General features: G+C 47.7%; 1 protein-coding gene across 1 annotated transcript in view; it reads left to right on the forward strand.

Annotated features, from left to right (window-relative positions):
• Positions 1–13,676, forward strand: part of ADGRD2 (adhesion G protein-coupled receptor D2) — a 92,787-nt gene that overhangs the window by 56,602 nt on the left and 22,509 nt on the right. The window contains exons 20-22 of the mRNA XM_060270315.1: positions 1,283–1,416; positions 4,040–4,155; positions 7,081–7,201. Of these exons, the coding sequence (XP_060126298.1) occupies positions 1,283–1,416; positions 4,040–4,155; positions 7,081–7,201 (371 nt within the window). The remainder of the gene's footprint in view (positions 1–1,282; positions 1,417–4,039; positions 4,156–7,080; positions 7,202–13,676) is intronic.

The following is a 13,676-nucleotide window of genomic DNA, read 5'->3' on the forward strand; positions in this document are numbered from 1 at the left end:
CTGGCAGTAAAACACACACACAGCAGAGTTCTTCTTCTCACACAGCGAAAGCTTGTATAGCCGTTGGATAAAAAGCCTCTTAAGAACACACAGAGTCCAAAGTGTTCTAATAACTACTTAAGTTTATTCTAGAGAGAAAAATAACAAACAACCTGGTGAGAGCGCAGACATCTTGCGACCGTCTCCCAGGCAGAAACGAAACCAACTGCAACATACAGAAACACTTCTGGTACATTCTGTAACATGATCTTCCTCAGTGGTCAGGTGCTACAGTACACAGTTAACTCTTTAGTTACTTGTTACTCATCACATCTGGAAGGCCACAGTTTGGGGGTGCCTGGTCTATCTCATACAGGTGAAACTCGGAAAATTAGAATACCACCGAAAAGTGCATTGATTTCAGTCATGCAACTTCTCATTTTTTATTTTCTTAAAAAATGTTTAATCGATTATTTCATTTCATTTTTCTGTTGGAAGCCCCCCAGAGTGGCTGGGGAAACCCTGCCAGATGGGCGGGGTATAAATATATTATTATTATTACTATTACTATTACTATTACTATTGTATTACTACTAGCTGGCCCTGCCACGCGTTTCTGTGGCTCAGTCTGTTGTTATTATTATTACTGTTGTTGTTGTTGTTATTCCATCAGAGACGGAAGGAGAGAAGAGCAGTTTCCTCCCCCCTCCTTTCTCTAAACATCGGATCACCCGATTCTCACAATGAGAGGGGTGAAAATACCAAAAAGTCCCACTGCCCCAAGTCTTGGGCCCAACAGCTTAAGAACCCCCCAGTTGCCACACAGGCAGGGCCGGCGCACCATTTAGGTGAACTAGGCAGTTGCCTAGGGCGCCAAAATGGAGGGGGCGCTGGTGTGTCTCCCCGCTCGCAAACGCTCTCTCTGCCGCCGCTGCTGCCGCTTTCGCTCCTGCTGCAGCTCGCTGCTGCAGAGGCACTTCCCTGCAATGCCCTGCAGGGGGTGCAGGGCTGCGCCACACGCCGGAGCCAGAAATTGGGGAGGGGGAAGCGCTCAAACCAATCAATCAAAGCATACGGGGAGGTGGGGGAACCTGAGCGCGTGCGCGCCCAGTTGTTAGGCACACGGGTTTAAAAAAATGAAAAGGAAAAATGAGTGTGCGGCCTTCGGGGCGGGGCAGGGCGGCGGAGGACATGGGGCTCCTCCCCTCACATGCCTCCTTAGCCAATCGGCAAGCGACACAGGGTAGGTTGTACGCTCGAGGAAATTTGGCCGATCACCGTCTGTTCCTGTTTGCCTCTTCAGGGCTCCCTGTGGTCATTGTGGGTGTGACCCTGGCCACGTCGTTCAACAAGTACGTGGCAGAGAACCACTGCTGGCTGAACGTGGAAACGGATATCATCTGGGCTTTTGTGGGGCCTGTCCTCTTCGTCCTGACGGTAAGTGGGTCAGGAAAAGGGGCGCCTCCTCCTTTCATTGGTGGGGGAAAGGTTCTTGATACCATGCGTGGCGGGACACGTGTGGCGCTGTGGGTCAAACCCCAGAGCCTAGGGCTTGCCGATCGGAAGGTCAACCATTCGAATCCCCGCCACGGGGTGAGCTCAAGTTGCTCGGTCCCAGCTCCTGCCCACCTAGCACTTCGAAAGTGTGTCAAAGTGCAAGTAGATCAATAGGGAAGGGAAACGGCGTTTCCGTGCGCTGCTCTGGTTCGCCAGGAGCGGCTTTGTCATGCTGGCCACATGACCTGGAAGCTGTACGCCGGCTCCCTCGGCCAATAACGCGAGATGAGGGCCGCAACCCCAGAGTCGTCCGCAACTGGATGTAATGGACAGGATCCCCCTTGACCTTTCCCATGTGTGGCAGGATTGGGTGCATGTGAACAAATGTTGGGAATTCAGTGGTTTTGCAATTAAGCGCCTTCACAAGACATAGAAGAAATATGCAAATCGCAGGGTGTGTTTGCTTTCCATGTGTGTGGAAGATAACTCTGATTTCATATAATCATTGAATCACAGAGTTGGAAGAGACCACAAGGGCCATCCAGTCCAACCCCCTGCCAAGCAGAAACACCACCAAAGCATTATTGACATATGGCTGACAGCAACGCGTGGTCGGGTCAGCGAGTAGAATCATAGAATCATAGAGTTGGAAGAGACCCCAAGGGCCATCCAGTCTAACCCCCTGCCAAGCAGAAAACACCATCAAAGCATTATTGACATATGGCTGACAGCAACGCGTGGCTGGGTCAGCGAGTAGAATCATAGAATCCTAGAGTTGGAAGAGACCGAAAAGGCCATCCAGTCCAACCCCCTGCCAAGCAGGAAACACCAGCAAAGCATTCCTGACAGATAGCTGTCAAGCCTCCACTTAAAGACCTCCAAAGAAGTAAAAATTTGTTGTTGTTTAGTTGTTTAGTTGTGTCCGACTCTTCGTGACCCCATGGACCAGAGCACGCCAGGCACTCCTGTCTTCCACTGCCTCCCGCAGTCCCCTTCTCTTTGTGGCCTCCATCTTTTCCAACATCAGGGAGTCTTCTCTTCTCATGAGGTGGCCAAAGTATTGGAGCATGTTGGTGGCTTCGAGAACACTGTCCAACCACCTCGGCCTCTGTCGTCCCCTTCTCCTTGTGCCCTCCATCTTTCCCACCATCAGGGTCTTTTCCAGGGAGTCTTCTCTTCTCATGAGGTGGCCAAAGTCTTGGAGCCTCAGCTTCAGGATCTGTCCTTCCAGTGAGCACTCAGGGCTGAGGAGATACAATAGCCATCTTCAAATACCTGAAGGGTTGTCCCATGGAAGATAAAGCAAGCTTGTTTTCTTCTGCCCCAGAGAGCAGGACCCAAACCAATGGATTCAAATTCCAAGCAAGGACCTAAACCTTAGGAAGAACTTTCTAACAGTGTTGTTGTTGTTGTTGTTGCTGTTTAGTCGTTTGGTCATGTCCGATTTTTCGTGACCCCATGGACCAGAGCAGGCCAGGCCCTCCTGTCCTCCACTGCCTCCCGCTGTTTGGTCAGACTCATGTTGGTGGCTTAGAGAACACTGTCCAACCATCTCGTCCTCTGTCGTCCCCTTCTCCTTGTGCCCTCCATCTTTCCCAACATCATCTTTCCTCCAGCATCAGAATTCAAAAGGATCGATTTTTCGGGGATCAGCCTTCTTGATGTTCCAGCTCTCACTTCCATACATCACTCCTGGGAAAACCATAGCTTGAACTAGACGGACCTTTGTCGGCAAGGTGATATCTCTGCTTTTTAAGATTCTGTCTAGGATTGTCATTGCTTTTCTCCCAAGAAGCAGGCGTCTTTTAATTTCATGACTGCTGTCACCATCTTCAGATGAGCCCCACCCCAGTATATTGTTGTGTAAATCAGAATTATGGTGCTGAGGAGACTCTTGAGAGTCCCATGGACTGCGAGAAGATCAAACCGATCCATTCTGAAGGAAATCAGCTGTGAGCGCTCACTGGAAGGACAGATCCTGAAGCTGAGGCTCCAATACTTGGGCCACCTCAGGAGAAGAGAAGACTCCTTGATATTGGGGAAGATGGAGGGCGCAAGGAGAAGGGGACGGCAGAGGACGAGATGGTTGGACAGTGTTCTCGAAGCTACCAACATGCTCCAAGACTTTGGCCACCTCATGAGAAGAGAAGGCTCCCTGGAAAAGACCCTGATGCTGGGAAAGATGGAGGGCACAAGGAGAAGGGGACGACAGAGGACGAGGTGGTTGGGCAGTGTTCTCAAAGCCACCAACATGAGTCTGACCAAACTGCAGTGGAAGACAGAGTGCCTGGCGTGCTCTGGTCCATGGGGTCACGAAGAGTCAGACATGACTGAACGACAAAACAGCATACTGGGGTGGGTGTGTTTCTGTGTTCCCCGAAAGAAGGATTCTGGGAAATCTCCCCCCTCCGCAACTGCCCCCTCTGAAAGCCACTGACTGCTTTTTCCGGTCCAGTCCTTGACCCATAGCTGTCAAGTTCTCCCTTCTTTTAAGGGAAATTCCCTTATGCTGAATAGGCTTCCTCACGAGAAAAGGGAAAACTTGACCCTCTCTCTGTTGCAGGTGAACACCTTTGTGCTTTTCCGAGTGGTGATGGTGACTGTCTCCAGTGCACGGCGGCGATCCAGGATGCTGACCCCCAACAGCAGCTTGGAAAAGCGGATTGGCGTCCAGATTTGGTGAGTCCCGGAGACCCCTGGGGGATCCTCCGCCCCACGCCAGAGACGGGCACCGGAGAAGCAAAAGGGCATATATGTGAATGCCATTCGCTAGGGAGAAGAAGTGTGAGAACCAGTGGAGATGTAGTGCTTGGAGTGTCGGACCAGAACCAGGCAGGCCAGAGTTCGAATCCACACTTGGCCACAAAGTGCCCAGGGCAGCTGTTTATCAGCTCCCTCTAGGACGCAGGATGAGACCCTATGTCCCCGCAGACTAGGGTGGGTCATAAAAAAAAAATTCGAAAATGTTTCCTCCCTTGATCTTATCTCAAGCGTATGGTATAAACATAGTCAAATTTCAAATCTGGGACAAATTGGTTAATATTTAGACCCTGCTCCTCCAGATTGAAATTTGGCCTCACTACGAGTGATAAAAACATAGGAATTTGACTCATTCAATTCTCAGGATGTTAAATTGTGAACTAATCAACATAAATTTTAGATTTTATGTAGAGCAGGCATCCCCAAACTTCGGCCCTCCAGATGTTTTGGACTACAATTCCCATCTTCCCCAATCACTGGTCCTGTTAGCTAGGGATCATGGGAGTTGTAGGCCAAAACATCTGGAGGGCCGCAGTTTGGGGATGCCTGATGTAGAGTAATAATAGTTGCATTCTGGAATATTTATTTAAGATCAAACATGTTGATAATTTACATGAAAAACCCATGGTTTTGAAAAAAATGATATGGAACAATTAAGTAAACGGTGTACTCAACAAGTAAACATAAACAATAAAACGCCACTTATATTATGTGTTGCGTCAAAACATCACATTAGACTTAATTACTTGGTATAAATTGTACTAAATGCTTGCATTTTGTGTAATTAATAAAATTATGCCTTATGCAATATATACATTGTACATGTACACCATATTACTGTATATCATGCTAAAAATACGCTTTTATGCATTACACTAAACGTCTATTTGGCACAAAGTCCTTCTTTCTCTCATGTTTGGGGAATTTAGAGCGATTGTTCATTGTTGTTTTGATGGTAGCATCCCGTCTTTTCTCTCCAATAACACGTCATATTGATCACTCGTAGTGAGGCCAAATTTCAATCTCGAGCAGCAGGGTCTAAATATTAACCGATTTGTTGCAAATTTGAAATTTGACTATGTTTATACCATACGCCTGAGATAAGGTCAAGGGAGGAAACATTTTCGATTTTTTTTTAATGACCCACCCTACCGCAGACCCTGGGAAAGACCCTGATGTTGGGAAAGATGGAGGGCGCAGGGAGAAGGGGACGACAGAGGACGAGATGGTTGGACAGTGTTCTTGAAGTTACAAACATGAGTTTGACCAAACTGCGGGAGGCAATGGAAGACAGGAGTGCCTGGCGTTCTCCTGAGGTGGCCAAAGTTTTGGGGCCTCAGCTTCAGGATCTGTCCCTCCAGTGAGCACTCAGGGCTGATTTCCTTCAGAATGGATAGGTTTGATCTTCTTGCAGTCCATGGGACTCTCAAGTGTCTCCTCCAGCATCACAATTCAAAAGCATCAATTCTTTGGCGATCAGCCGTCTTTATGATCCAGCTCTCGCTTCCATACATCACTACTGGGAAAACCATAGCTTGAACTAGACGGACCTTTGTTGGCAAGGTGATGTCTCTGCTTTTGAAGATGCTGTCTAGGTTTGTCATTGCTTTTCTCCCAAGAGCAGGCATCTTTTAATTTCGTGACTGCTGTCACCATCTGCAGTGATCATGGAACCCAAGAAGGTAAAATCTCTCACTGCCTCCATTTCTTGCCCTTCTATTTGCCAGGAGGTGATGGGTAGGCAAACAGAGGCAGACGTAAACCAAGGTTTGACTGTATTATTATTATTATTAAAACCACAAGGGCCATCCAGTCCAACCCCCTGCCAAGCAGGAAATACCATCAAAGCATTCCTGACATATGGCCGTCAAGCCTCCGCTTAAAGACCTCCAAAGAAGGACTCTACCACACTCCTTGGCAGCAAATTCCACTGTCGAACAGCTCTTACTGTCAGGAAGTTCTCCGTAATGTTGAGGTGGAATCTTATTTCTTGTAGTTTGAATCCATTGCTCCGTGTCCGCTTCTCTGGAGCAGCAGAAAACAACCTTTCTCCCTCCTCTATATGACATCCTTTGAAATATTTGAACATGGCTATCATATCACCCCTTAACCTTCTCTTCTCCAAGCTAAACATACCCAGCTCCCTAAGCCGTTCCTCATGAGGCATCGTTTCCAGGCCTTTGACCATTTTGGTTTCCCTCCTCTGGACACGTTCCAGCTTGTCAGTCTCCTTCTTGAACTGTGTTGCCCAGAACGCGACACAGTACTCCAAGTGAGGTCTGACCAGAGCGGAATACTCCTAGATCCTTTTCACATGTACTGCTCTCAAGCCAGGTGTCTCCCATCCTGTATTCTTAATTCTTAAGTACTTAACCAGAGGTACCACTGAATAATAATAATAATAATAATAATAATATAATTTATTATTTATACCCTGGGCACCTGGGCGGCTTCCAACAGAAGAATAAAACACAGTGATCTATTAAACATTCAAAGCCTCCCTGAACAGGGCTGCCTTCAGATGTCTTCTAAAAGTCTGGTAGTTGTTTTCCTCTTTGACATCTGATGGGAGGGCGTTCCACAGGGCAGGCGCCACTACCGAGAAGGCCCTCTGCCTGTTTCCCTGCAACGTGGCTTCTCGCAGTGAGGGAACCGCCAGAAGGCCCTCAGTGCTGGACCTCAGTGTCCGGGCAGAATGATGGGGGTGGAGACGCTCCTTCGGGTACACTGAAATGACAGTTATGATCCCTGACAAAGACCGTCTCCGCTGAAACTGACTTTGGCTACAGATGAGTTCATTGTCCCCTTTTTCTCTTGCCCCCCAACCCCACCCTCCTCTTCCAGGGCAACAGCCAAGCCAGTCCTGGTGCTTCTCCCGGTTCTTGGTCTAACCTGGGTGTGTGGCGTTCTTGTGCACCTGAGCATCACCTGGGCCTACATCTTCATCGTACTGAACTCTCTCCAGGTAAGTTGCCGTGGAAGGTAGACCTTCCTTGCAAAATTTCCGGGAGAGATCATCCGGGGGTTTGGGCTGGGTGTCCATCAGGATGCGGATCTACGGTAGCTCTCTTTCAAATCAGAACCAGTGAAGGTGGGAAAGGTCCTGTGGGACCATCTAGAGGGGTTGGAAGCTGGGGGCACTGTCATGCAGTGGTTCCGCTCCTTCCTCCTGGGCCGTGTTCAGAAAGTGGTGGTGGGGGGATGAGTGTTCAGACCCCTGGGCTCTCACTTGTGGGGTGCCTCAGGGTTCTGTCCTCTCCCCCATGCTTTTGAACATCTACATGCAGCCGCTGGGAGAGATCATCAGGGGGGTTGGGCTGGGTGTTAATCAGTATGCAGATGATACCCAGCTCTGCCTCTCTTTCAAATCAGAACCAGTGATGGCGGTGAAGGTCCTGTGTGAGTGCCTGGAGGCGGTTGGAGGATGGATGGCGGCTAACGGATTGAGGTTGAATCCTGACAAGACAGAAGTACTGTTTTGGGGGGACAGGAGGCAGGCAGGTGTGAGGAATCCCTGGTCCTGAATGGGGTAACTGTGCCCCTGAGGGACCAGGTGCGCAGCCTGGGACTCATTCTGGACTCACAGCTGTCCATGGAGGCGCAGGTCCATTCTGTGTCCAGGGTAGCAGGATGAGACCCTACCTCCCCGCGGACTGTCTCGCCGGAGTGGTGCATGCTCTAGTTATCTCTCGCTTGGACTCCTGCAATGCACTCTATGTGGGGCTACCGTTGAAGGTGACCCGGAAACTACAACTAATCCAGAGTGTGGCAGCTAGACTGGTGACTGGGAGCGGCCGCCGAGACCACATAACACCGGTCTTGAAAGATCGACATTGGCTCCCAGTACGTTTCCGAGCACAATTCAAAGTATTGGAGCTGACCTTTAAAGCCCTAAATGGCCTCAGTGGTGCCTCGCTTAACTAATGCCCTGCTTAACGAAATTTCCGCTTAACGAAAGGTTTTTTCTAGCGGAGGTTGCCTCGCTAGACGAATTCGTTTTACGAAAAATTCGTCTAGCGAATCGCGGTTTCCCATAGGAATACATTGAAATTCAATTAATGCGTTCCTATGAGCAATTTTTTTAAAAAAAAATATCAATGCATTCCTATGGGATTCGCTAGACGAATTTTTCGTTATAAGAAAAGACCCGTGGAACGAATTAAATTTGTCTAGCGAGGCACCACTGTACCTGAAGGAGCGTCTCCACCCCCATCGTTCAGCCCGGACACCAGGGTCCCTCTCCCATGGGAATTCTGGCAGTTCCCTCGTTGCGAGAAGCCAAGTTGCAGGGACGCAGGCAGAGGGCCTTCTCGGCAGTGGCACCCGCCCTGTGGAATGCCCTCCCACCAGATCTCAAAGAGAGAGAAAACTACCATACTTTTAGAAGACATCTGAAGGCTGCCCTGTTTAGGCAAGCTTTGAACGTTGAATAGATGATTGCATTTTAATGTTCTGTTGGAAGCCGCCCACAGTGGCCATTCTCTCTTTGAACATTAAGCCCAGAGAAGCGCTGGCAATATCCAACACTGTACAGCAGGGGACGCTCTGACCATATCAGACTTTTAGATGACATCTGAAGGGAGCCCTGTTTAGGGAAGCTTTTAATCTTTAAGAAATTGGTGTATTCTAACATTTCTGTTGGAGCCGCCCAGAGTGGCTGGGGAAACCCAGCCAGATGGGCGGGGTATAAATAATAAATTATTGTTATTACTACTACTACTACTACTACTGAGTGCTCCCTGGAAGGACAGATCGTGAAGCTGAGGCTCCAATACTTTGGCCACCTCATGAGAAGAGAAGAATCCTTGGAAAAGACCCTGATGTTGGGAAAGATTGAGGGCACTAGGAGAAGGGGACGACAGAGGACAAGATGGTTGGACAGTGTTCTCGAAGCTACGAACATGAGTTTGACCAAACTGCGGGAGGCAGTGGAAGACAGGAGTGCCTGGCGTGCTATGGTCCATGGGGTCACGAAGAGTCGGACACGACTAAACGACTAAACAACAACACTACTACTACTACTACTACCAGCTTCCTGCTGCTTGGCCACTACTGAAATCACTTGCTCAGTATCTGCTTCTCCTCCATCAAGCAAGAGCTTCGTTCAGCAACGGTTCGATTTACATAGGCAATGCAAAACTTAGAAGAATTAAATCTTGTTACAGGTAGCTAGCCGTGTTGCTCTGACGTAGTCAAAACAAAATAGAAAAATTCCTTCCAGTAGCAGCTTAGAGGCCAACGAAGTTTGCCGTAGGTATGAGCTTTCGTGTGCATGGGCACTTCTTCAGATACACTGAAACGGAAGTCGCCAGACCCTTATATATACAGGTGAAACTCGGAAAATTAGAATATCGTCGAAAAGTGCCTTTATTTCAGGAACGCAACTTAAAAGGTGAAACCAATCTACGAGAGAGATGAATGACATGCAAAACAAGATATGTCAAGCCTTGATTGGTTGTCATTCTCATTATTTGTCGTTAGGCAGGTCAATTATAAATGGAATGGAATGAATGATGAGCCACAGCAATGCGTGGCAGGGCCAGCTAGGGAAATTAATGAGATGTCATAGAGATGTTGATTTTTGTATGATTGTAACTATATTTTTCATTCCTGCGTAATTCCCAAAAGAAAGCCTTCGTCGAAATTAAAAGGAAAATAAAAAATAATAAGTTGCATTTCTAAAATCAAGGCAATTTCGACGATATTCTAATTTTTCGAGTACCACCTGGATATTCGTAGCTATTATTCCTTGCACTCTATAATACAGGTGAAACTCGGAAAATTAGAATATCGTTGAAAAGTGCATTGATTTCAGTAATACAACTTAAAAGGTGAAACCAATCTATGAGAGAGATGCGTGACATGCAAAGCCATATACATCAAGCCTTGATTGGCGGTCATTGTCATTACAGTGGTACCTCCGTTTATGAACACAATTGGTTCCGGAAGACTGTTCATAAACTGAAGCGTTCATAAACTGAAGCGAACTTTCCCATTGAAAGTAAGGGAAAGTGGACTAATGCATTCCAGACGAGGAAAAACACCCCATAAAGCAGCAATTTAACATGAATTCTACTGTCTACCAAAACCACTGATCCATAAAATGAAAGCAATAATCAATGTACTGTACTATAAAATAATTAAGACAAAAGGGAAATGTTATTTTTTTTCTTACATTGGCTGATGATAGTAATTGTTTGGGTGGGGGTTCGGGGTCCTCTTCGCTCCGATGCCTCCCGGAGGCCGGGCCTTCGCTCTGGGAGGGCACTAGGGAAGAGGTCCAGGGACCACGGGAGAGTTTCTCATTTGGGGCATCTGCCCCAAGGAGGGCATGGAGGGGGCTCCAAGGCTGACCCAAAGAACCAAGAGGGGGAGAGACGCCCCCGAGGAGCCCGGCGGACGGGCCCTCTGCCTCTGCCCGGGGGATACCCCTGCCCTTACTCGGAAGATTCCACTTAAACATTGGGAAGAACTTCCTGACAGTAAGAGCTGTTCGGCAGTGGAATTTTCTGCCAAGGAGTGTGGTGGAGTCTCCTTCTTTGGAGGTCTTTAAGCAGAGGCTTGACGGCCATATGTCAAGAATGCTTTGATGGTGTTTCCTGCTTGGCAGGGGGTTGGACTGCATGGCCCTTGTGATCTCTTCCAACTCTATGATCAAACTTGCCAAGTCCTGGACGGAAAGATCTGGAATCGGCAGCCGCGCAACACTGGAAGTTGCATAGACGCAACTTCCGGTGGCACTTTGCCCTTCTATGGGCACCAGAAAATGGCGTCGTCGTCGTCGGAAGTCACTTCTACGCATGACCGGAAACGCGTTATTTTCTGGCCCCTGTGATCTCTTCCAACTCTATGATTCTATGATTCCACTAGCTGACCTGGCCACGCGTTGCTGTCAGCCATATGTCAAGAATGCTTTGGTGGTGTTTCCTGCTTGGCAGGGGGTTGGACTGGATGACCCTTGTGGTCTCTTCCAACTCTAGGATTCGATGAAGGAATTAACTGCGTGTTGCATTGTGTGAAAGGACGCTTCGTTTAGTCCATCTCTTTCTCTTCCCTTCCGAGAGAGGAAGCCGCTTCAGATGTCTCGGCTGATGAACCTTCAGAAGCACAAGTATTTCTTGTGCATCTATTTCCCCCCCACACACATTAAAAAAAAAAACATCCTGCTTTCGACTCCCTGGGCTTTGCACTGGGAGGGGACGAAGCATCTCCTCTCATAATTGCTAGACCCTCCCGCTGGGCTCCTCTGATGCTTTGCCCTCGGCTATCTTATCCGGAGAGAATCACTTCCTCTGTTCTTTCTGCTTATCTAAAAGCTCTGCAGCTGAGGCCATAATTGTGGCTGGCATCTGCCAAAAAAAGCCCTACTCCTCCGCAGGCCGGGGCTGCACATTTCTGGCACTGGCAAGACCTTTGTGGATGAGGCAGGGCGGGAGGCGTCCGCAGAAGAAACCCTTGCCTCCCTCCCGTTGGCACCCGTGCATGGAGAAAGGAGAGCAGATTGTGGGAGGAAAGCCTGGTTCCTTAGCCGTCTGCTTGTCTTGTTTCATGAAAGCAATAACTCCTCTGGATGAACCTCTGTTTCCCTTACGAACACCTTGTTCCTATCCGTTCGGGCAGGGGCAATGAGGGTGAAAGAGGAGAGCGTAAAAGATGGCCTGAAGCTCAACATCAAAAAAAGATCATGGCCACTGGTCCCATCACCTCCTGGCAAATAGAAGGGGAAGAAATGGAGGCAGTAAGAGATTTCACTTTCTTGGGCTCCTTGATCACTGCAGATGGTGACAGCAGTCACGAAATGAAAAGACGCCTGCTTCTTGGGAGAAAAGCAATGACAAACCTAGATTGCATCTTAAAAAGCAGAGACATCACCTTGCCTACAAAGGTCTGTATAGTTCAAGCTATGGTTTTCCCAGTAGTGATGTATGGAAGAGAGAGCTGGACCATCAAGAAGGCTGTTCCAGAGAAGCGGACATGGAGCAATGGATTCATCATGCAAAAGGCTGGACTGGATGAATCCAAAGCCAGAAAAAATATCAACCACCTCAGATATGCAGATGACACAAGCTTGATGGCAGAAAGTGAGGAGGAATTATAGAATAATAGAATCCTAGATTTGGAAGAGACCACAAGGGCTATCCAGTCCAAACCCCTGCCAGGCAGGAAACACCATCAAAGCATTCTTGATATATGGCTGACAGCAACGCTTCTACCAAGACTCCTAGATCCTTTTCACATGTACTGCTCTCAAGCCAGGTGTCACCCAGCAGCAGAAAAAAATCTTAATGAGGGTGAAAGAGGAGAGTGTCAGATGGTGACAGCAGTCACGAAATTAAAAGACGCCTGCTTCTTCGGAGAAAAGCCATGGCAAACCTAGACAGCATCTTAAAAAGCAGAGACATCACCTTGCCGACAAAGGTCCGTCTAGTTCAAGCTATGCTTTTCCCAGTAGGAATGTATGGAAGTGAGAGCTGATCCATAAAGAAGGCTGATCGCCGAAGAATGGATGCTTTTCAATTCTGGTGCTGGAGGAGACTCTTGAGAGTCCCATGGACTGCAAGAAGATCAAACCTATCCATTCTGAAGGAAATCAGCTCTGAGTGCTCACTGGAAGGACAGATCCTGAAGCTGAGGCTCCAATACTTTGACCACCTCGTGAGAAGAGAAGACTCCCTGGGAAAGACCCTGATGTTGGGAAAGATGGAGGGCGCAAGGAGAAGGGGACGACAGAGGACGAGATGGCTGGACAGTGTTCTTGAAGCTACAAACATGAGTTTGACCAAACTGCGGGAGGCAGTGCAAGACATGAGTGCCTGGCGTGCTCTGGTCCATGGGGTCACAAAGAGTCGGACACGACTAAAAAACAACAACAATACAAACTAACAATTGACAACTTCCAAAAAGAGTCGGACACGCAACCTAAAGGGACGCGGGTGGCGTTCTGGGTTATAAATGGAATGTCATTAATAAAATGTAATAGCAATTATTATTTTTGTATGATTGTAACAATTTGTTTTATTCCTGTGGGATTTCCAAAAGAAAACTTTGTAAAAGTTAAAATAAAAATAAAAATAAAAACTTGTGTTACTGAAATCAATGCACTTTTTGACGATATTCTAATTTTCCGAGTTTCAGCTGTACGCTTCAGGTTGAATACTTTCTATTTAAGTACTCTGCGGACCCGTCTGGAACGGATTAATCCACTTTCCATTACTTTCAATGGGAAAGTCCGCTTCAGGTATGCTTCGGGTTAAGTATGGTCTTCCATAATTATTATTATTATTATTATTATTATTATTATTATTATTATTATTATTTATTTGTACCCAGCCCATCTGGCTGGGTTTCCTCAGCCACTCTGTTGGGCGGCTTCCAACAGAGAAATAAAATAAAATAATCGATTAAACATTAAAAGCCTCCCTAAACACGACTGCCTTCCA

This window comes from Zootoca vivipara, chromosome Z (genome assembly GCF_963506605.1).
Source record: "Zootoca vivipara chromosome Z, rZooViv1.1, whole genome shotgun sequence".
Classification (NCBI taxonomy): Eukaryota; Metazoa; Chordata; class Lepidosauria; order Squamata; family Lacertidae; genus Zootoca; species Zootoca vivipara.